Here is a 22130-nt window from a genome sequence, read left to right on the forward strand (position 1 = left end):
TCTCCCTCCCTGCTGCGTCTGCCCTTCTCATGACTACAGGCCTCTAGGTACCACCCTGGGAGCCGTTCCACTGCTGCACAAACACTAGATTTCGCATCTCAGCTCTAGACCATGAAGCCTACAATGACTCTGGTGACAGTCCTGTTGCTGTGGCACTGCCACGGCAATGCCACAGAACAGGCAGGACATCCATCTTTGAAAGGGAGAGCCATGGGGACAGCAGAGCCAACTAGGCTCTTGTCTCACCCCTCTGTGGGGACTGCACAGGCTCAGGGAGCCAGCATGCTTCACAGGAACATCCGAGGAGCTCCACACATTGCAGCAGAAGAGGCAGGGACTCATCTCGGTGCTGGAAGCTACTAAGGTCTCCCAGTGCAGGGCCCAGCCAGCAAACTACTAGGAACCATCCCACGGACCCACTGGCAGCTCTGCAGTTAACACAAGCGTCAGAGACAAGAATCTTACTACCCAGGAAGGCACAGTACTAAGGAGTACAGCAGGATGCTTGCTCCTCACATCCAGCAAGGTACAGGAGGAGGTAGAGAAGCGAATCCTGCTAAAGATAAAACCAAGCTCTGTGCACTGCCTTCTCTGTTTGGACTCTGGAGAAACAGGCCCCACCTAGTCGAGCTGCCGGCGGGACTGCTGTCCTCGTGGAGGCAGCAGGAATGACGGGACAGCCGTGTACTAGTTTTGATCCTATGACCCGCACGGGCACACCCTGTTTTCTCTTTTGTTGTCCCCCGTAATTTACTGGTGTTTTTAAGGCGCTGGTCGCCCTACTCAGTGGCGGCCCCATTGAGGTTTTAGGCTTTTAGCTTTTTACGCTTTTAGCCTTTTAGACAACCGCCAACAACATCGAGCGTCGGATGCCAACGAGTTACCCGATCCAGACTGTTTTAATTGATGTCTTCTGGTGCTGGTCGTCCCTTGCCTCAGCAGCAAACGCAACAACGACAACGGCAACGAGCAGGACCCACCCCTTCGGGGGTATTTTAAACATTGGATCCCTCCCCGCACCCCCGTCCACGTTCACCGCCGGCTGCCATCTGCAGGTGGCCCACAGGGACTGGCAGCCCACGCCACGTGACCATGAGGACATCAAATAGTCCCACAGAGCTCAGGCATACATACATTTCTCTCCTGCTCTAGCAGTTTCTCCTCGTCCAGTAGTTGCTGCCTTTTCTTCCTTATGGCCTCCTCCTGCATACACAAGTGAAGAGCAGATGAGCAAGTCATGAAGCAGAGCCACAAGAGAACATCTCTACATCACTCTGGGCAAGGGAGATGTTGGACCCAAGCACGTGACCGCCCCAAGCCCTGGGCCTTTGGGAACCACTGCCCTACTGCTGCCAGCCTGTCTCTGTTCTCTCCACTCTCACTTTATCCCTTTCCACCATTTCTTTCACTTGTGCTGTTAGCTTAGAACTCACCCAGCTTTTTGGGCAGCCACTTGTCTGCACAGCTGGGCCCCGCATTGGCACTGACAGAGCGCACTGATAACACAAGCCCTTCTGAATGCCCCAGTGCTGCATTGTCTTGGGGACCTGGCAGGCATGGAGCCTGCAACTTGCCATTGCTTGTGGGAAGAGGGTCAGCCACATGGAAATACACCCAGACCCTGGCATCTTGCCATCAGATGGCTACAGACTGCAGCACCACTCAGTCCCCTCACTTCCCCTTCTGTGAGCATCCTCACTCACACACAGTTTATTAAATTAAGAGCCAGCAGGAGCAGGGTATCACTAGCCCTTAGCAACAGAAAGGACGCACAGAATCTGTGGATGTGAAGTGCCCATGGAGCTGACTCACCTGGCTGTGGAGCTGAGCTGACCTGGCCTTGGCCTCTCGTGCTCGCAGGTCGAGCTCCATTTCCAAGTCCTGGAGTTTTCTCTCCTGGGCAGAAAGAAAACATGTCTGAAGGAGCAGGCTGTCATAAGGGGCACGCTGAGCAAAACCAGCATGAGGGAGAGCAGCAAGCATCTCTGTGCACCCAGGCTACATCCAGCAATGAGCTGGCCAAAGAGCTGTGCAGGCCCTTTGGGGCCCAGGGCACCTGCCTGAGCCAAGACAGGAACCCAGACCGGAGCAGGGCTCGCACTCACCTGCTCCTGGTGGCTGCGCCGCAGGTCACTGAGCTGCTCATCCAGTTCCTTCCGCAAAGCCCGCAACTCCCCATCGTGGAGCTGCCGGAGACGCTCCGTCTCGCTCTTCAGCGCCCCAAGCCTCTCTGCTCTCTGCTTTCTCTCCTGCCGCCACAACAGCAACCAGTGTAAGGAGCAGAACATGAAGCTTCACAGCAAAACTGCACTCAGATGTGTGTACGTGCACACATCTGCAGCCTACCCCCACACAGTTGGGGGAAACCAACATTTTAACAGGCTGAGACCCAACTCAATCGGCTGGGCAGTGTTGTGATACCAGCACTACCGCACTCAAGGCCTGCAGCCTCAGGAGCATGCAGTCTTCCAACAGCCTGGTTTGTGACTGTCATCAGAACCTGCACAGTTATGGACATTCAAGGTCAGGATCCTCACAGATGCATCAGCAACAGACATGCCGTGGTCTTGTGAAGAAACCTGCATGTGAATGTGGTACCCATGCAGGGATGCACCCACAGTCTGGGAGACTATCCAGGCACTCTCCTTAATAATGCTGCCCCTACACTTGTCGTATCAAAGCCCAAGGGGGAAGGTTGGCCCAGCCACTTCCTACGCATCCCATTTCCTACACAGACCCAGGACCTGCTGCAAGACTAAGGGATCCACTGCCACTGCTCCTGTGGCAACAAACAAATCGCTAAGGGCATCTTCTGGCTCGCCATGGTGCTCTCTGATAGTACCTCCTCCTCGTACTGCTCCTGGATCCTTGCCAGGATCTCCCGGTGCTCTGCTTTCATCCTTTCCAGCTTCCTCTCATGATCTCGCTCCACTTCCTGGCGCTTCTCTTTCATGAGCTCACTGAGCTGCAATGATCACAGAGGCAGCTTGCATTAAAGGCACAGCAAAGCACATTAAAGGCACAGCAAAGCACAATGCATCCCCCCAAACAAGCACATCAACACCCAGACATGTCAAAGCATCCCTTATGTCCTGACACTGGTGCAGCCCTGGCCTGTGCACTGCCTGGCATCAAAAGGGTAAAGTGCCCAGTGTCCAGACAATGGCTTGGAGATGGACAGTCGCAATCCTACAGCACCTCTCTCCCCTCTTCCAGATGGGGAGGCTTCCGCCCCGCTCGCAGAACCACAGCCAGAAAGAAGAGTCACCTCTCTCTCATACTCTGTTAGGTGATAAGCTTTTTGCTGGACTTTTTGCTCTGCTCTCTCCAGCGCCTCCCGCAGCTGGGTCTCTTCACTCCTCTGTGTCTCTTCTACTTGCTTCTGCAGGCTGGCAACGACCTGCCACAAGAAGGACTCACAGAGTCATCTCAGCATCTGGCCAGAAGCACCCCACTGCCCTCTCCCAAAAACAGAGGCAGCATGGCAAAGCTCAGTTTGCTCAGTCCCACCTCCCCTCACCTGGAGTAGGTCCAAGTGCTGAGCAAGGTAAGAATCACCTTCAGGAGATGGAAAGAAGGGATGCATGCTTCACCAGCGGCACTCAGAGATGCTGCTAAGTGAAGAATTCCCATGGGTTGTGCTAAGGCCCAGAGGCTAGCCTTACCTTTTGGTGTTCCTCCTCTGCTGCGGCTTTCAGCTGCTGGAGCTCAGCTGCAAACTGCTTCTCTAATCCCTCCACAGCCTGCAGGAACATCAACAACAGGCCTGGCTGAAACCTCGCTAGTCAGGGGAACAGGGTGCGTAACCCCCCTTCTGGATCAATTCCTTATGGAGAACCTTTGGATAAGCGCACGGTACAGGCCATCCGGGACCAAGGCGCTCACAAGGTGACTGGAGTTCTTGGAATTCCAGTCTCCAGAAGCATGGCTCCAATACCCAACAAGGACATACCAAACAGAAAAACATGTCCCTTGAAAGGAGGGAGGCTGCGATCACAACGCAGTGTCATGGGTGCCATTTGGTGGGACACCATTAGATGCACCTGCTTCTTTTCCCTGTGCATGGCAGTATCTGCATTTACAAGACACTTTGCCTTAGACTGTACTGCCCCTTCCCTCCCCCACACCTGCCGTCCTCAAAGAGGCAATACAAGCAGAGCGGGGTGTTTTGCAGAATCACTTACTACCCTTCGGTAGGGTGGGTGGCACAATCTCCTGGGCTAGGTGCTACCAGACAGGCCATGCTGGCACAGCAGAGAGTACATGTGACTGCTCAGCAGAACCATGAGTCTCACCTCTTTTCTTTCTCCTTCTAATCTCTCCTTTATCTCATTCAGGACTCGCTCCTTTTCTTGCTCGAGCCCCATCCTCTCTCTCTGCTGAGCCTCCTCCATTTCCAGCTTTATCTTCTCCAAAGCATGTTTCTTTGTCTCCTCTGCACTCTCTCTCTCTGACTTCTGCAGGGATTCATACTCCTCCCTCAGCTTCTGTAACGCAGCTTCTTGCTCTGCTCTAGTGGGTTGTTGCAAGGGGTGCAAAGAAACACACACATGAGATATTCATACTAAAATGTAGTACTGGGTTTACCAACCTGCCTTGCAGCAGCAACTGCCACAAGGAGTTCATAGCCCTGAAGGAGTGAAGAGCAAAAGCACAGCCAGGTTCACAAACAAGAATCCCTCAAGCTTTACCTAGAATTTATATTTTGGAAGTGGATGACCAAACAGTCAGGCAAAGAACAAAGGCGCTATTAGTGCATCTAGAGGCCGCCTGTCTTTCTTTTCTGTTATATGTAGACATGAAAACAATGCCTTATCTGTTTTCTCCAGCTCTCCTCATAAGCCCTTGAAACCCTCCTAAGCTAGGAGAGGATGCCTACTCAGCCTAACCCACTCAGTCTTCCTATTCTGAGTAGACAATGGACAGTGGAGAATGCTCTCTCATTCACGGCCCTAAGGACTGGGCCTAGTTTAAGAGGAATGAGACAATGCCAAGACTCTTCTCTGTAGGATGCTGCTCTGTCTTGCTTCCAAAGGCATCAACCTCTTCAGCTTGAAAAGGGCCCAGCAGACCCCAGTGCGACTTGTCAGTTTTGCCTTCCATGAACAGATGTTTCCCTGAATCTACTGTGATCATTGGCACTGACATGAGGGGAGCCCTGCAAACACGGGACAAAGTCACCTCACTGGCTAAGGCGTCGCCTACAGCACCCGCACACGAGGTGTAGCACTTGCCAGTGCTCTTCGTGGACAGGGTCTCTTCCCCCACTTCCCCTCCTGTCTTCCCCCGCGGCTGTGGAGTTCTGATTTGTGGGGCGTGCGGTTTCCATGACGTGGAGTGAATTCCCCACCTGATTTTCTCCTTCTCTGCCTCCGTCTCTGCGCTGATCTGGGTTCGAAGCTTAGAGAGCTTCTTGCTCTCTTCCTCTCGCAGCCGCAGCTCCTCCTCCTCAGTGGCCTTTGCTAGCTCTTCTTTTAGAGACCTGAGAGATGAGCACCACATAAAAAGATCAGATGCTGTAATAACTTCCCCACAACTTCCCAAGGCCCACGGATCCAGGGCTGGTTCCCAGTGGCATCACCCGCCTGGCCAAAGCTCACCTGGGGTCCCAGGCCCAGTTCTTTCCCAGACCCCATTTCTTTCTTGCCCAGTGAGAAGCTCCTTGGCTTGCTCCCTATGTGGTTGTCAAGCCCATAGACTGATGGGCTCTCACACTTACCAGGGCATATTCCCTACTTCTAAAAGCCTAAATCTGAGGCCCCTACATGAAGCTTAAAAGTAGCAGAGTTCAGCAAACAGTGCTCCTGCGGCAACCCGACATTCTCTACTGCTTCGATCTCCAATCTTATTGCCATTTAGCCAAGGATTTGAAAGGTTGCCGAATAGTAAGGCCCTGAACACAGAAGGGAGTGCTGTAACCAGGTTTGTGGCCCCAGAGACAGGTTCAGAGCCATGTTGAGACCCACACCTGTATCAGATCAGAGCTCCTCCTAGACAGAAAGGCTCCCTGATCTGCCATGGAAATGGTGTTTTACCCAGGCACAGAGGTAGCGCGGCCCCAAGCACCTTTAAGTCCCCATGGACTTATAGTTTCTAGGGTCGGAAGGGACCTGAGTAGATCATCTAGTCCGATCCTCTGCCATGGCAGGAAAGAATACTGGGGTCAAACGACCCCAGCAAGGTGTTCATCTAATCTCCTCTTAAAGACCCCCAGGGTAGGAGCCAGCACCACTTCTCTTGGAAGTTGCTTCCAGACCCTAGCCACCCTGACGGTGAAGTCGCGCCTCCTGACATCTAACCTAAACCTCCCCTCTGCCAGCTTGTGACCGCTATTCCTGGTCACTCCTGGCGGTGCTCGGGGGAACAGGGACTCCTCCAGTACCTACTGATCCCCCCTGACTAGTTTGTAACAGGCCACTAGATCCCCCCTCAGCCGTCTCTTCTGGAGGCTGAACAGGTTCAGGTCCCATAGCCTCTCTTCGTAGGGCCTGCCCTGCTGCCCCTGATCAGGCAAGTGGCCTCCTCTGGACCCTCTCCATGCTGTCCACATCCCTCCTGAAGTGTGGCGCCCAGACCTGGACCCAGTACTCCAGCTGCGGCCTGACCAGTGCCGCATAGAGGGGGAGGATCACCTCCCTGGACCTGCTCGAGATGCATCTGTGGATGCATGACAAGGTGCGGTTGGCCTTCCTGACTGCTTCCCCACACTGCCGGCCCACGTTCATCTTGGAGTCAATGATGACCCCCAGATCCTTTTCCGCCTCCGTGCTGACAAGAGGGGAGTTCCCCAACCTGTAGGTATGGTGCCGGTTGTTCCTCCCCAGGTGCATCACCTTGCACTTGTCTGTGTTGAAACCCATCCTATTCTCATCCACCCACCCTTGTAACCTGTCTAGGTCCAATTGCAGCCTATTCCTTCCTTCTAGCATGCCCACATCCTCCCACATCGTAGTGTCATCAGCAAATTTGAACAGGGTGCTTTTTACCCCCTCGTCCAAGTCACTGATAAAGATGTTGAACAGTGCGGGCCCAAGGACTGAGCCCTGGGGGACCCCAACTTCAAGAGGTGCAGGCTGCCACGCGCAGGACAGAGCCTGTACATGCAGCAGGAGAAACCATCCTTCCACCCTCTGCCTCCCCAGCCCAAGACACTGGTGGGGTGGCACCCATCCCATCTGCCCGCGGTTACATGCGTATGCTGGCAGCTACTCCAGAACTTGGGGATGGCAGAGCGTGGTACAACCCAAGTTCCCAGCCTCCAGCAATGAATCACAGTGGTGCGCGGGGGCTGGAGCACAAGAGGAAATCACCTGAGGGATTTCTCTTTCTGCTGACGAAGCTCCTGAGCTTCTTCCTCCTCCTTTTGCCTCAGCTCTTCCCGGAGTTGCTGAACTTCCTCCCTCTTTGCTTGCAGAAGATGAGTGTCCTCCTCCCCCAGCTCCTTGGCAGGTCCCTCCAGGGGCTTCTCCGCAGGCTGGTGCGAGGACACGGCTTGCTGGGTCCCCTCCTCCAGTTGCCTAGCATAGACAGTGAGCCCTTCAGAGCCGGTTACAGCTAAATTGCACAATATGACAAGAGCCACAACACCCCAATTCTCAGCAAGACCTGCCCCCACGGGCCTGAAAGCCACTTGTGGACACTGGCGATGCACACCTTACCACACCCCTGTGAGACAGGGAAAGGACAGGCAGAAAGTGCTGTTCCCACCACTTGGTCTGCAGGACAGCCCCCTGCTCTTTCACCAAGGGACAGCTTACCACAGTTTATCTGCCACTGCCTATAGGGGAAGAGCATGCACACAGACAGTTACCTCAGAGGCAGCTGGCACACAGTAAAGCTCTGCCCCTTTCTACCCTACCATAAAGTACAGTTTTTAATGCTGCTGCTTCTGACAAGAGGCAGCGCAGCCATGAAGCTCATGGAAAAATGTGCTTTGGTCTGGGCACAAAATGATATCCCACTCTATCAGTGGCCATGTCAAAGACACAAGGACTTGGCAGGCTCACTCAGAAAAGGCAGATGGGCCTCAGCCTTGCTGGGACCTGGGAGCTCAGAGGTGCCAGTCACACCGGCTGAGTATCAAAAACCCAAAGCAGCCACTGGAAGTGCAAGTGCACCGGAGCAAAGCAGGCACTCGAGACTCCGGAGGACTCACGTGTGTTCCTAACACACCTGCAGTTCACAGCTCATGCTAATGCCCACAGCAGAAGTGGCATCTACCCGCCAAAGCCTAAAAGCTCCTTCTTTCCATTTCATTAATCCATTTTCCTCCTCTGGCCACCATTTGTTTGAAAAACCATGTGTACACATCCATAACACAACTTTTCCAAGGACAAGGCGGTGGCGGCCACCACAGCGCGAACATCCCTGCCTTGCCCTTCCAGGCACCATGGATTCACTCACTTGCCTTTGCCCCATGAACTACTAGGCCAGTTTTGCCCAATTGCATCCACTGGGCTCTTGCTCAGTACGGGCAGGGAAGCTGATGGGACCATTTACAGTGGGATGCTTCACGTACTGCAGAGTAGATGGCTGCAAAGACCCATTTATTCCCTGATAAACCTCTGGATTTTCCTGGGCTGTGACCTCACCAGCTCAAATGAGCCATGAATTAGCCACTAAATGTATTCCTCCCTGATGGCTCCGGGTTTAGCCACATAGCCCATAACTAGAGGGGTGCAACTGGCCTTGTCAGACACATGCAGTACCCAAGGGGCTCTTCTCCAAGCTGGAAGTGAGCAGATCTTGCCTGGAAATGAACCTAAGGGTCTCCTTCCTCTCAGTAACAAGACCAGGAGGCTTGTTTCCATACCAGGGAGGGGCTGAGCTGAAAGAGAGGAAGAGAAACTACTCCTCTGGCTCCCCATGCAGTTAGAGATGTACTGGGTTACTGGTCAGCTCACAGCTCAAGGGGAATTAAATGAAGCCCTTATGCCCTGTGAGAGACGAGAGGGTCCTCTGGACTGATGGGGCAATGCTTCCACTTGCTCCAGGGTGTAAACCTCTTCCTGTTTGGGATCCTCTAAACCTATGGATTTTTCTTCTGCCTTTTTGTGAGTGCTGAAGGGGCCCAAATCCCTCTCACTTGGCAGCAGTGGAAAGGGAACAGAAGAGTGGGTTAGTGAAAAAGGCATTTAGAGGAGGGTGGAGGCCGGATGCAGTGTTAGCACTTGGGGCAGTGCTGTTGCATACTTGCCAACAGCACCTGCTTGGCCGCAGGGTGAAATGATGGCTCCCTTACATCTGCAGCAGCAAAGGATCTGTGGATGGTTGGGGGCTAAGTTGGCACCTATCAATCTCCCTCTCCTCCAAGTCCTTGGAGAAATTCCCTGGGTTGAACCAGCCCATTAGGCATACTCACACTGCATCCAAGTCACAGCTGGAAATGTTGGCAGGCACATCCACATTGCTACTCCCACATCTTAGAGGCAGAAAGGAGAGAGACTAAGCAAGTATAAAGCAGCTTCATTAGCTGAGAGAAAGAGGGAGGAATTTATAGAAGCAGACAGAGCTCAAGGAAGCAGGCCTAAAATGATCAGGAGTCACCTTCCATGCTGGGAACGCATGTCCAGGAAGTTTTCCCATGGGCAACACCTCCCAGCACAAGCTCCCAGGTGCCTGCAGCAGGTCACTGAGGACTGCCCCAGCTAGCTCAGGTTCTCTGCAAGGTCCCTTGGAACAGGGCCGTTGGCAGCACCAGGGCATGGTCCCCGGTGCCTGTTTGCCCGGCAACCCAGAAGACCATGCAGTTTCACAGGGAGAGCAAGGTCTCAACACATCCTCTGCAAACAAACCCTACTCTGGCTCCCCGCAGAACCTCAGGGGCAGACTGAGTTGCCTGGTTCACATGCCTGCAACACAAATCACCAAAAAAAACCCTCCCACCACTACCACTTTCTAGCCCTTGCAGCAACCAAGTGTCTGGAAGCTGGGCCTCTCTGGTGATAACCAGCATCACTCTCTGGAATTAAATCTCCAGGAGACAAAACAATCTAATCCAACATGTGTTCACATTCTGACTTGCTTTGGGGTCGTACCTGCAGGGAAGGACACGGAGTTGAACCCACTTATGTCAGGACGGGGTTCACTCAATGCCAGCAACAGAGAAGCCAGGCTTTCCCTGGACACCCGGAAGCCAGGGACAAGCTACCAGTGCAAGATCAATATCCCAACAGGCCCTGTGCCCAGGGAATGGGGTGGGGCCATGATGGATCGATCATACAGTCATCTCCAGTGGTCGAGTCTCCCACAGTTAAATGCCAACAGGAGATCTGAAACAATCCAGAATGCACTGGTAGGACAGCCAAAACACTGGCTGATCTTAGCCCGGTCAGCAATACAGAGGAGAAAAATAACCTTCCTAGCCTTTGAGAAGAGTCAGATCGCCTGGAGGGAAACAAGGAGCCAACTGCGCGTCTGGTGGAGCTTACAGGGACATGAAAGGTAAGCAGTTTGCTCGCTTCCCCAGCCAGAGGCCTGAAGCAAGGCTGAAACCTGCTGATACAGCAGGGGAGGGGGAGGGAGGCATGGGGGAAGAGAAGAGAGAAAAGTGAAAGATGGAAAAGCCTGCAAGGGGCTGCAGAAACTTCAAGGTGTTTTATAAAGGGGATTCCTGCAGGGGTTGCAAAGACCAGACCATAACAGCCTTAGGGGATGGCTGGTCAGGAAAGCAGCCTGGACCCAGAGGGTCCTATGCACCCTTTGTGGCTCTGCACCATCTCTGTGCCATACCTCGCAGCGCTCTGGGCCCTTTTGCTTTGCTCTTCCTCTATGCCGGCTTGGCTCCAGTCCTTCTCCTCTTCTCCCAGTTCCTGGGCCTGCAAGTAAAAGCAGAGTGGAGTTGGCCAACTCTTGTGCAGTCAACGCTTGTCTCGAGAATGCACAACGGCTTTGAAGAAGAGCTGCTGGAGACCTGCACCAGGCTGTTCCCATCACTAAGCACTTTCCCATGTGCCAAACCAGCTAGCTCCAGAGAACCGTCCAGGCAGTCCTCCAGACCACAGTGCTCTGTGCTTCTCCGCTGCATGCCGAAGACCTAAGAGAACATGCAAACCCTACTCACCAGGCCTGCGACACCAACAGACAGATTCCCCATTTCTGTTGGCGTTTCGAAAGTCAGGCCCTGTCAAAGCATCACTGGTCAGACCCCCCCCAAAATCACTGGTTGCTTTGGAACATTTAGGCTTAAATTTCTCTTCCTGTTCCAGACAAAGGGAAGTAGACATAGAAGTGGAATGCTAGGCCCAAGCCACAGTGAGCTCACATGGAGCTGGGAACAGCCCCCACCTCATGCTTCAGCCCTGTCCAAATCCTGGCTCCTCTCCAGTATGGGGTCAAAACAGGATGGTCCTGATATAGGAATAAGGAGGGCTCATGCCTGATTGCCTGGAGACCAGCTTCCCCCAGCACTGGGCAGAAAGAAAGGCTCCCTCCATCTGGCTATGCACTGGGGGCCACTTGTGCTGCCTTCTTAGTGAAGTGGCCATGCCCCTGCTTTTCTCTCCTGCCCAGAGATGCTGCCCCCAACAGTGCAGATGCTCTGGCAGGGGAAGGATGAAACCACGAGCCTGTAAAACCCGCTGGGAATAAAGGAGTAGAGACACAGACAGTGGAGCCTTGGGTAACTGCATAGGACAAGACTAGGCCATCAGAAACACCCCCACCGCCCTGACTTAGCCAGGGAAGGGAAGCCCCAGACCTCCCTGGTGGCAGTGCCCCTTCAGGAGGGAAAGCGTTAACCATGCCTCTTTCCAGTGAGGATCCAGGTACTGGTGTAGGTGCCGCGGGGGCAGGGATGGCGTGCTTACTGGGGGTGGAGTGCTGAGAGCTCAGGCATGACTTTGCCATATGGAAGTGCACCACAGGGCAGAGCCAAAATAAAAACGAAATTAAAAATAGCAGTGATTTATGCAAATTTCTAGCGGAGCAAACAGCAGAAGGATTCCCGGCTAGTGCTGTCACTTCCCATCATGTCAGCGTGCCGGCTCCCTTCCTCCTGCCCCAGCACAAAGAGCCGCAGCTCCCGAGCACCGGGGAGCCCAGCAAACCTCTTCTCCCTCGCCCTGGGCTCCATCACTGCCACCTCGACAAGAAACCATGGGGAAGGAGCCTGTACTGGGCCCTGCTGGCCCTGGCCCCGTGCTGTGGGCTGCTACCTGGCTGTCCCTCAGGACTCAGATCTGTTGTGAAACAGGGAGGTCAGCCCATCTTGCAGGGGATCAGGCCCCCTCCCAGGGGAGGGCTGGCTACTAGACAGAGCAGGGGACTGGGCTCTGAGGCCTGGCTTCCAGTGTGGCCCTGCCAAGCTGTCTGCCCCCGCAGCTCTATAAGCAGGCAGCACCTGCCCATACAGCTGCAGGTGAAGGTGCCGAGGACAGTTCTTGGCTTGGCTTTCTGTCTCCTGGTTGTCAGGGGTGCTCAAAGTCCACACTGAGACAGAAGCAGCCATTGCGGGAAGATTGGAGTGGGGAGAGGCTAGCACAGGTAAGGCTGCCATGGCTCCAAATCTGGCTTTCTTTTAAGTTAAATAAAACAGTAATGCCCTGAAGGGGAGACTTCACCTCTTCTCCAACTTTACCATCCAGCCCTCAGACCAGGAAAAATACTGCTTGCATCCTATGTGAAACCTGTATCAAAGGCTCTCAAAACCCTTGGTGAGGGGTGCAGCGCTGTGCCCTTCTTCATGGCCAACACTCTCCCTGCTGCGAAATGAGGCTGTGAGGGGAGAAGCCAGCAACCCACACATCCATACCTGTCCCCAGCAGAGGAGCTGGGAGTGAAGCCCAGTCCCTCATTACAGGCAACAGACAAATCTGGGGCTAAGCTGCCACACAGCCTGACAAAACAGACAGGCTGCAGAACCACATCCTGGCACTGGCCGTTCGGCTGCCACACTGGCCATTTCAAATCCACACTTTGCCAAAGGACGCAGAGGCAGAGCAAGCCAAGTCTGCAGACAAACAGTTCAACAAACCCTGCCAGTGCCAGGCAAAAACCTCCTCTAAACCTGTCTCTCTACACAAAGGAGCAGCTGCAGTTCTGCAGGGGGCACCGCTCAAATCCACCTCTCTGTGTTCGAGACCAGGCTGCCATAAACTCAAAGCCTGTCTGCTCCAGTGAGGAATCTGTCTGCACGAGCCTGCGTGGCAGCAAAGGGGAGAGGGGGTGGCGGGGACGCAGACGGGGACGCAGCAGGCACGTGCTCTGTTTGCCTTTCGCATCTCATCATCCTCATTCTCAAACACAAGAGGACAGGTGTGTACTCCAAAGCCAGCAGAGCACCCTGGATGGCTCTTCTCTGCTGGACAGGTGGCAGGTTTGTCACTCGGGGTCTCTTCCAGAACAGCTGATTGATTCACTTACAATCAGATCAAGGCTGAGTGAGCCCCAGCTGGAGCCTGACCTGCTAGCTACCCACGCGCTGCAGAGCTCATGTGCTGCAAGAGAGGTGGCAGGGGAGGCGGAAGTGATACGTGGCGGGCGCACTGGGCTGCCAAGGCGAGTACAAAAACCCAAGATGCATCCAAATCCCCTGCAGCCCAACACAGCCCTACTGCAGTCACGCTCGCTGCTGAACGGGCATGGCTGACACTCTTTCTGCTCCGTATAGACTCTGAGAGCGGCTCTCAGCTCTCAGGGAAAATTTGGCAACCTACTAAAAACAAAGCCCAAGTCCCGTTACCGAAAATGGTCAAGGCAAAGTACCCCCACTTCTTTCTCCCCCCATCCTTTTTTTTTTTTTCTTCTCTCAGCATGAGGGATTTGTTTTCCCTGCCACCATTTCCTGTCATCCAAATCCCACCCATCTGCTTCTGGGGAGGAAAGAGACATACACACGCACAAATGAGCAACCTGGCAGAAAGTCCGCCTCACCACCACAGCCCCAGAGAAAGCCAATTCTTTGTACATGCCAGGGAGCCAAGGGCCAGGGGCATGCACATGCCTGGACACAAGCCTCATAAGCCATCAGCCCTAGGCACCACCGCTAACCAGATGCCTGGGAGAGGCACACACTGCAGCTTATTCTGCTGCTCAGTGGCCTGCGCTTCTGGACAGGCCGCTGTACTCGTGCCAACCAAATGTCTCATCCCAGCTCTGCAACAAACTCATTGTACGGCCTTGGGCAAGTCACTGAACCCTCTGCAGAAGCTTCATTTCAGAAGCACAGGGCACACAGCCTTGTCTGTGGTTGAGCAGCTAACAATGCAGCTTTCTCCCCCAGCTGCTGCTCAGCACCCAAGGTCAAGCATACTGCCACCACTCACCTCCAGCTCAGAGCCATCCCGGACAGGAGATAGAGCGTCTACATCCAGCACCTGCTCGGAGAGCCGACTTTGGAAGCCAAAGTCCTAAAGAGAACAAAGAACGAGAGGGTCAGTTCCTGGGGGGTCCGCAGGGGCCTGCACTTCCTTCCAGCCCATCTGAGCATCCAGGGCCGAGTCGCTTGTACCAGCATAGAGAAGAACTGCCCAGAGAAAGATGGTTACATCAGGATTCAACAAAACATGCCTGAGAGGTGTGCCACTAAGACAAAAATAGTAGGCAGGCAGCCCCTGCACTACAACTGCTTGCAACACCAGTGCCGAGGCATGGCCTGGGATACCCGCTTCCCAGGCTGGAAGAGTCCAGGACAGGGCAGAGTTCATGCAGCAGAAGCGGAGAGCAGGGAAAGATGGTGCAAAAGACATTCACCAGCTCACAGTTCTCCTGCCAACTGACCTGCTGGAAACAGATTTTTTGGAGGCTCCAAGCTGGATAAGCCACGGGCCAGAGATTGAGAACTGTAAGGCCCTAAATGAGTAAGCCCACACACCCAGGCTGGCGGGCTGAAACACCACAGTCAGAGGACTTCACAGGACTGCTTCCAGCCTGCCTGCTGTTTCATGCTGGTACGTGCCTGCCCCCACCCTGCAGGCCCAGTGGGCAGACACACCGTGGGCCCCACAGAAGATCTTCCCCCAGCTCCTTGCATTTCAAACTTTGATACTGCAAGGGCACTTCCTAAAATTCAGCCTGTGCAAGCTGCCCACAGGGCTGTGGCTCTCTGAGATGTCCTCCCTGCCAGCCCAGGCCTGCGCAGAGCACATGCGCACAGTAGCAGACCCACGGAAAGGTGCTGCTGGGAGCCGTAGCACTTGCCAACACATGGGCTGCTGCTAACGCTGACAAATAATGTCATTCCCAGCAATGCTCTGGCCACACCGCCTGCGCTCCTCCTGGCAGATGGCAATGGCAGCTTCCTGCAGAGATGAGAAGATGCTGATGGGCCTTTTCCTCCCTATCTCACGGCTACCCTTCTGGATGCCCCCCCCCCCCCTTGTGGAGCAGCCAGGTTCCCCACTCCCCTTCAGCAGGTGGGAAGGCACTTCTCTCTGAGTTTTTACACTGCTTGTCACTGCCTTTTTCTTGCCATTCTCTAATTTGGGCCACGAGCTTCAGCTGAGCAAGCTGACTTCATGCATTTGCTGCCCCTCCACACTCCACCCAATACACAGCCCACAGACAGCAACATGAGGGTGAGCACAGTGCTGGAAGGGGCCCCATGGGTCTTTGTGTCCACTGGCCACCGTTAACTGAAGGAATGCCCCAAACTGCCACTTCAATCCCTCCCCCACATATACAAGGCACAAAACCCACAACCCTGAGAACACCCCAGCACATGCCAGAGGCAACAGCAAGAAAAAGGCTAGCATTGCCAGGGCAATCACAGGGAAGCAGCTGATTAAACCTGTGCCCTGAAGATCCCAAAAGAAGCACTGTGCCCCACACTGCAGAGGATAAGATACTTGCCCCTTTTATATCACCTCCAGCTCCCCTGTGGACAGACCTCCCCTGACCATGACTGTACCCCATGCCTCCTCCACAAGACTCTGCAATACCCCGACTTTGTCTGTTCCCCTTGTCTGTATGCCTGCCTTATATCATCCCATAGCCCAACCTTCCAGACACACCAGTCTCGCCCGCATTCCAGGCCTCAGCAGGTAACCAGCACCAAAACACCTGCTCAAGCTACTCAACCCCAAGCTGTGTCTGGCTTATGCATGGGGGAGGTCTGGCAGCTTGGGAATCGGAGCTGGGGTTATGCCTCGCTCTGCCACCTACTCACCACAGGACATCGGCCCAAATTTAATCACTCTGGAGGTCCAGCTCGCTCTGTCTTTAAAGCACCAGAGGCTGAGACTCGTCTGACCTGCTCAGAAATGCTTCAAGATGCTTAGGAGCCAGGCAAGCATGCCGCAAAATGTCACATGGGGCTGAGGCAAAACAGCCAGGGGACCATGCAGTAGCTTGGATGGCAGGGCTGCAGGATGCAGGAGATGCCAGCTATGCAACTGGCCGAGTGCCCCCAGAAGAACAAAGCCCACACCCCAGGAACCGGTCCCTGACTCACCATAACCTGCAGCAGCTGGCGATCCACATGGTTAGCAAGGGGTGCATCCTTCCCACGCTCACTGGCCTCAGAGTCCTTTAAAAACCCAGAAGGGAAGAAGTTACAGCATGCACCTGCCGCCCTCCCTGTTCTGCGGGCATGCCCAACATGCAGGAGGACAACGGCTGAAACTTGGGAAGTCAAGCCAACTGCTATGCACCAGGGAGGAAGAAAGCAGCCACCCCCAAGTCTCTGGGGCATCCAGGGAAGACCTTTCCAAGGGGGCAAGCCACAGACTTGCCTAAAGCACCATGTGATGCAGAGAAAGGACTTTTGGAAAATGGAGGGCTAGGAAAGGGCAGGGAAGGCTCTTCACATGAGCTGCCAAACACATGGGCTTCCCAAGGAAAGGCCTTCCTGACCGCCCATGCTCCTGCAGAGCCTCTGACAACCCCATATACTCCTCACTCCAACCACTGTTCCCTGCCTGTCTCTAACTTGCCACTCAGCTCCCAGACTCATGTTCCTCTATCCATTTTCCCATCCAGATAGTGCACTACCTCCTATGACTGGCAATCAGCCCTCATTAGCAATGCCTGTGCAACCCCTACTCCTAGACACAGGTGGGCCTGATCAGGATGATGCTCAGAACAACACAGCACTACAGCACTGAGAAGGGCTGCTGTGCTGCTCCAAAGACTATGGTCAATAACAAATATGGCTGCTAACAGGAGCGGCCCCACCGGTCCCGATCCCCAGCACTAGTGCCTGCTTAACTCTGGGCCCCTGAGCAGTCTCACTGGCTTCAGCAGGTCTGCTCCCACGAGCGACGCTGGACATGCATGCAAGGCCTTGGAACCACAGAGCCGTAGGGCTGGAAGGGACCTTAGCATCTCAGGGCCTTATCCTGAGAAACACCGTCTAGGTTCTGCGTTGTAACTTCCAAAGGCCTTGTACAGAGAAGGTGCCCTACAAATGCTCCATAACAGCCAGCAGGAAGAGACAGCTCCAGACTGTGGCGAATCACGTCACCACGGCTCTAATGCCTTTGGACGCCTGCGTGTGCCTGGCACGCCCAACTCCTGTGTGTGTCCCCTGATTCAGCTCAGGTGCTCAAACTGCCTTGCTGGGTCAGCACAGGCTTTGCTCTCACCAGGGACCACACTAGAAGGCACCTTTTGCTCCCCAGCCAGTCAGTTTTTGGGTCTCTCTTCAAAAGGGGTGGGGAAGGTAACTTGCTACCAGGAGGCACGGTAGACAACCCACAGCTCTGGAAGCAACCTCAGTAGTTCGGTCCTCTCCCCTATTCCTACAGCACCTCCCCCTTCAGAGCTGTGACACCACAACTGGCAGGACTTTTACACCTTTGCCCCCTCCCCCTGCACAAGCTGAGAGACAGAACACAGAAGGGGAGTGACGAAGAACCACTGACAGCTGGGCTTGGTGTGAACTTCGCTGTAAAACCTGCTTACTCAGTGTAGGAGGCAGCACTGAAAGATTCAAAAGCAGTGTCCCGGTGCCGTGTTTCTGCCTGTCAGGCACTTTGAACAGCACTTTGCATGCATATCAAAGTAGGGTTCCCTAGCTCAAGGCTGGGATTTTGTAGAGAACTGCAATCCCCTCCAAGAAACGCATCAGCACCTAGGAAAGTGCTTACACACACACGCTTTGCTCCAAGCCACCTGCCTACATCCCACCAAAGGCAACAGGATGTAAGCACGTGCTGAAAGTGCCTTCCTACACCTGGGTCTCAGAAGCTGGGGAGAGGGCAGGACAAGCCAGACCTCTCGCACAAAGCCCTGCCCAAGCAGGCCAATTCCTTACTTCTCCAGCCTCCAACTTGCTGTCTGTTTGCAAATCAGCTGCTTCTTCCCTTGTTTCACTTGCAACCTTCCCATCAATGGACACAGTGTCAACAGTGACCGCCAGGCTTGCTGGCTGATGTGCCTCAGCAGCTCCCACATCTGGAGATGCAGCACTGGACGGCCCACGACTGCTAGGTGCGTCCGTCCCGGCTGTCGTCTTCTCCCCCAGAGTGCCTGGCTGCTCCTGAGCTGCTGAGATTTCACCTTCTACCTTAGCATCCTCCTTTTCCATTAGCTCAGTCCCAGGGGGTTTCCCATCACACTCCTCTTTGTTTAGGCCAGACAGGCTGCTGTCAGCATCTCTGTAGAGTAGTTTATCTGGAGTCGGAGGGCACGCACCAGCAGAGGACTCCTCTCCTTCAGCATGTCTTGCTTGTAAAGATTCCTTCTAGGCAGCAAGTTAAAGACAATTACAGCTGCACGCTGTGAATGCTCTCCCCCAGCTAGGGGAAGGTTTTTATTGCCAAAGCGGGGCTACATATTCCTACAGGAAGAAGGATGGCAAAGCTCAGGGTACTTCAGTGAGGTTGCTTTTAATTTATTCCCTTTTTGGGAAAAAGGGGCCTCATTGTGCTGAATGCATTTTATCTCCCAGGGCACTCACAAAACCTCAGTCTGTTTAGTAGCAGAGAGTTGTTTCCAAAGGACAGTGCTTTTGGGTCTGTAATTTTTGCTTGGAACCATCACCTAAGAGGAGGCAAGGCAGGGTGTGTCCAGCACAGTGCCCTCTTCGGCATAGGCCCAAGACCTGGCAGGAATTAAAGGCGCAAGTCTTCAGGCTCAGGAGGACAAAACCAACCAGAACACAAAGGCTGGTGCCCCGCGACTGTCTAGAGCTCTCTGCATGGTGCATGCAGCGCTTGGGAAAGGGCCCCCAAAGATCCAGCAACGTGGCCCGGCAGCAGGCGTTTGGGACCCTCACGGTAGCACAAGACCTGGACAAGCAGGCAACTTGCAGCACAGGTGTTTTGTTACCTCTGTTTCATTACCGCTGCAGCGAGAAGCCTCTGTACAGCACGTACCGTGCATGAGTGGCATGTTTTATGAGGGATTTTTTTTACTGTGGTGTTGCTTTAAAGCATCGGCTGCAAGGATCCCTACAGGCTGTCGCTCCATTGAGAGAACTTCTCCAGCTCCAGTCAGCCGACCTATTAGTCAAGTTAGGGAAGGGCAGACAGCAACCAAATCACTTTCCCCTAATGCTGCACTTCCAAGTGTCACCAGCAATTGAACGGGGAACAGAAGGAAAGCCTCAAGCCCATCTACACAGCGGCTCCGTACCCAGCTAACGGTCCTATAAGCGTGCTGTGCTCTAGCTGGCTGGCCTTCTGGGGCTTGCCAGGGTAAGCAAGGGCTGGGAACTGATTTTACAATCTGGATGATTATCTTCCCTGGTCTCCTTGGCACTTCCCCCTTACGTGTGGATGCCAGTGTGTCCAAAGAGACGTGTGCCCACTGGCTGTGCCTCATGGGACGGTCTGCTCTGGAATTTACCCTTTTCACCACCAAACGTGCGAGAGAGTGCCTTTTAGGAAGGAGCTACTACCATTCCCACCACACAAACAGGTACGCTCTTCCCTCTGATGGGCACAGGCACCCGGCAGCATTCACTGGAGCACTGGTGGGGCCTCTGCGTACAAAGAGGCAGATGTCTCTTAGGACAAGCTCACATGAGCCAGTGACACAGCTCAGAAACCGGTTTTTGCACAGCCTCGAGGACAGGCATGGGAAGCCTGGCTGCAATGCTGCGTCTGACTGATTGCTACACACAGCTCTACACAAGACACAGCTATGCATCTCTCACACAAGCAAAGCCTCCATTTTGCAAGGACAGAGCAAGTCCTTCTAGGCATTCGAGTGCTAGTCAGGTAGTAATTGGCTCCAGCTGGTCCTCCTGCAAGCTGGCACATAATCTACCTGCAGCTGAGTGACACGGTGTGCAACTCCTGCCCATCAAGTAAATTACTCCTGAACAGAACGCCCCCAGCCATCAGCACAGATCTGAAGCAAACCCAGCTGTATGGACGGGGCTAGATTTCAGGAAGCAAGTCTTGGTCTGCAGCAGTATCCTGCTCAGCACACCCAACAGTGCAGCCATGTCACCCGCTGGAACATACATGACTTTCATGGGCAGGACCACCGTGCAGGGAACTTATCTTTATTTTGCTTTCAACCAGCAAACCAAATGTGAGCTCTCTGGCTTTTGCTGCGGGAAGCCAGAGTCACGAGTTAGGGCTGTTCTCAGACAGAGCAGCCCACAGAGCGGGGCAGGCTCTGCGGCTGTCAGGAGGGATGCCTTCCCTGCTGCTTTGCAGGGTGGTAAGTCTTTCTCATGCACTGCCAGGGGACAGAGCCAAACTATGCAACCCCGATGCCACATCACAGCACTAGGAGCAAGCTATTTTCTACTCAAAGCTGCAGTGACATCATGCAAACCAGTGATGTCAGAGAGCCACTGGTCACCTCTCTCAGACTTCCCGTTTCATCGGCAGAATTCCTCTGGTGCTGGAGCTCGGGTTCTGTGAGGTCAGCTAACCGGCTGCCACCGCTGTCCTCCTCTGCTTTCCAGCTGCCCTGATAAACGGGGTAACATCTGCTAGCCAACACGCCCCTGCCGCCCTCTGAACACAGGGCGCTTGCTCATCATGGCTTCCTCCCCTCCCGCCAGTACAGCATGGACTAATGACCCAGAGAGGAAGTTAGCAGTTTGCATCTTCCTTCTTACTGATGCTGTCTTAATGGCAGACAAATTACATTTCCAGAAGAAAGGCAGAAGCGTCACCAGTAGGGAATCCCTCGATTCCCCCCACTTGTCTCCGGAACATAATGGAGCTGGGTGGATTTTGATACTCTGAAAGGAGCAGAATCCAGAGCCCTTCAATGCTGGACTCAGGCACCTACTTCCCACAAGTTGTTCATGAAAATCCCAGGGACAGCACTAGATGTGCCACACACCCCCAGCCCCAACCCACCCATCCCCATCTCTGCAGAATGCTTTACTGCATCGCTCTCCAGGTTCACCTCCTTGCCATGTGAACCCAGCCTGGGAGCAGATTATCCAGACCACTGGCACAAGAGAGCAACAATTCTCCCCAGAGACCCCTCCACAGGGGAGCTTCGGTGCAAGGCTGCACAGATACTGAAAGGGGACAGGGAACCCACGTGTGAAGATACAGTCACAGCAGCTGCCAGTGGGTGAGCCCGGGCTGGACGGTCCTCAGTCAAAGTGCTTCCTGTGTCCTGCTTAGCAGCACGCAACCCAAACACCCAGGTGCCAAGCTGGTCCCACTACATGAGTTTTGGGGCTGCTGCTTGGCGAACAGTCAAAGCACTGGCCATTTAAACATATCCAAGCACTCCCCAGAGCAGGGGCTCACCCCACCAGCCTGAAAGCACTAGGTCACTACAGACATTTTTAACTGTGCTCTCTGCTGTAGTGAAGAGAACAGCGTTGTGAGCAGCCTGTGCCATTCCTGCCCTCAGCCAGCCAGCGCTGTCTTGGTGTTTTAGGGACAGCTGGGGAGAGGTGCGATTTCCTTGGAATAGGCAGTGCTGCTCTCACACACGGCCCGACATGAACACACGCAAGCATGCTGCACTGCGCGGTTTGGGTACAGACAGAGTTCTCCCTCCAAACACTACCATCTGGTAAAAAATATCATTGCTGGATTTTATTTTTCCGTACCACAGACAGACCACATGACCCCTGGAGTTGATCGGGAGAGGAATCTCCTCACCATGCACAGCACCAGACCCCCCTGAACAGTCTGGATGTCTACTGTCTTGCAAAGCATTCTCCATCCACTAACGCCCAGGCAGGGGCTCTCAGGCCCTTTCCATGTGCTCCACCATCCTCATGTGTGCCTAGGCATGTTAATGCCACTCCACAGCGATTA

At 54.2% G+C, this 22130-nt stretch overlaps 1 protein-coding gene across 2 annotated transcripts in view; it reads right to left on the minus strand.

Annotated features, from left to right (window-relative positions):
* CEP164 (centrosomal protein 164) overlaps nt 1-22130 on the minus strand; it is a 49650-nt gene that overhangs the window by 13593 nt on the left and 13927 nt on the right. The window contains exons 8-22 of one of the 2 annotated variants that reach the window (XM_019543087.1): nt 20698-20808; nt 18194-18622; nt 16391-16465; nt 14265-14348; nt 10732-10817; nt 9362-9421; nt 7311-7517; nt 5351-5482; nt 4296-4512; nt 3666-3743; nt 3269-3400; nt 2843-2965; nt 2106-2249; nt 1813-1896; nt 1135-1203 (exon numbers count right to left, since the gene is read on the minus strand). In XM_019543087.1, the coding sequence (XP_019398632.1) occupies nt 1135-1203; nt 1813-1896; nt 2106-2249; nt 2843-2965; nt 3269-3400; nt 3666-3743; nt 4296-4512; nt 5351-5482; nt 7311-7517; nt 9362-9421; nt 10732-10817; nt 14265-14348; nt 16391-16465; nt 18194-18622; nt 20698-20808 (2031 nt within the window). The remainder of the gene's footprint in view (nt 1-1134; nt 1204-1812; nt 1897-2105; nt 2250-2842; nt 2966-3268; nt 3401-3665; nt 3744-4295; nt 4513-5350; nt 5483-7310; nt 7518-9361; nt 9422-10731; nt 10818-14264; nt 14349-16390; nt 16466-18193; nt 18623-20697; nt 20809-22130) is intronic. The other variant, XM_019543086.1, reaches the window with a different exon arrangement.

Source organism: Crocodylus porosus, unplaced genomic scaffold (assembly GCF_001723895.1).
Source record: "Crocodylus porosus isolate Cpor-Errol unplaced genomic scaffold, CroPor_comp1, whole genome shotgun sequence".
NCBI classification, from domain to species: domain Eukaryota; kingdom Metazoa; phylum Chordata; order Crocodylia; family Crocodylidae; genus Crocodylus; species Crocodylus porosus.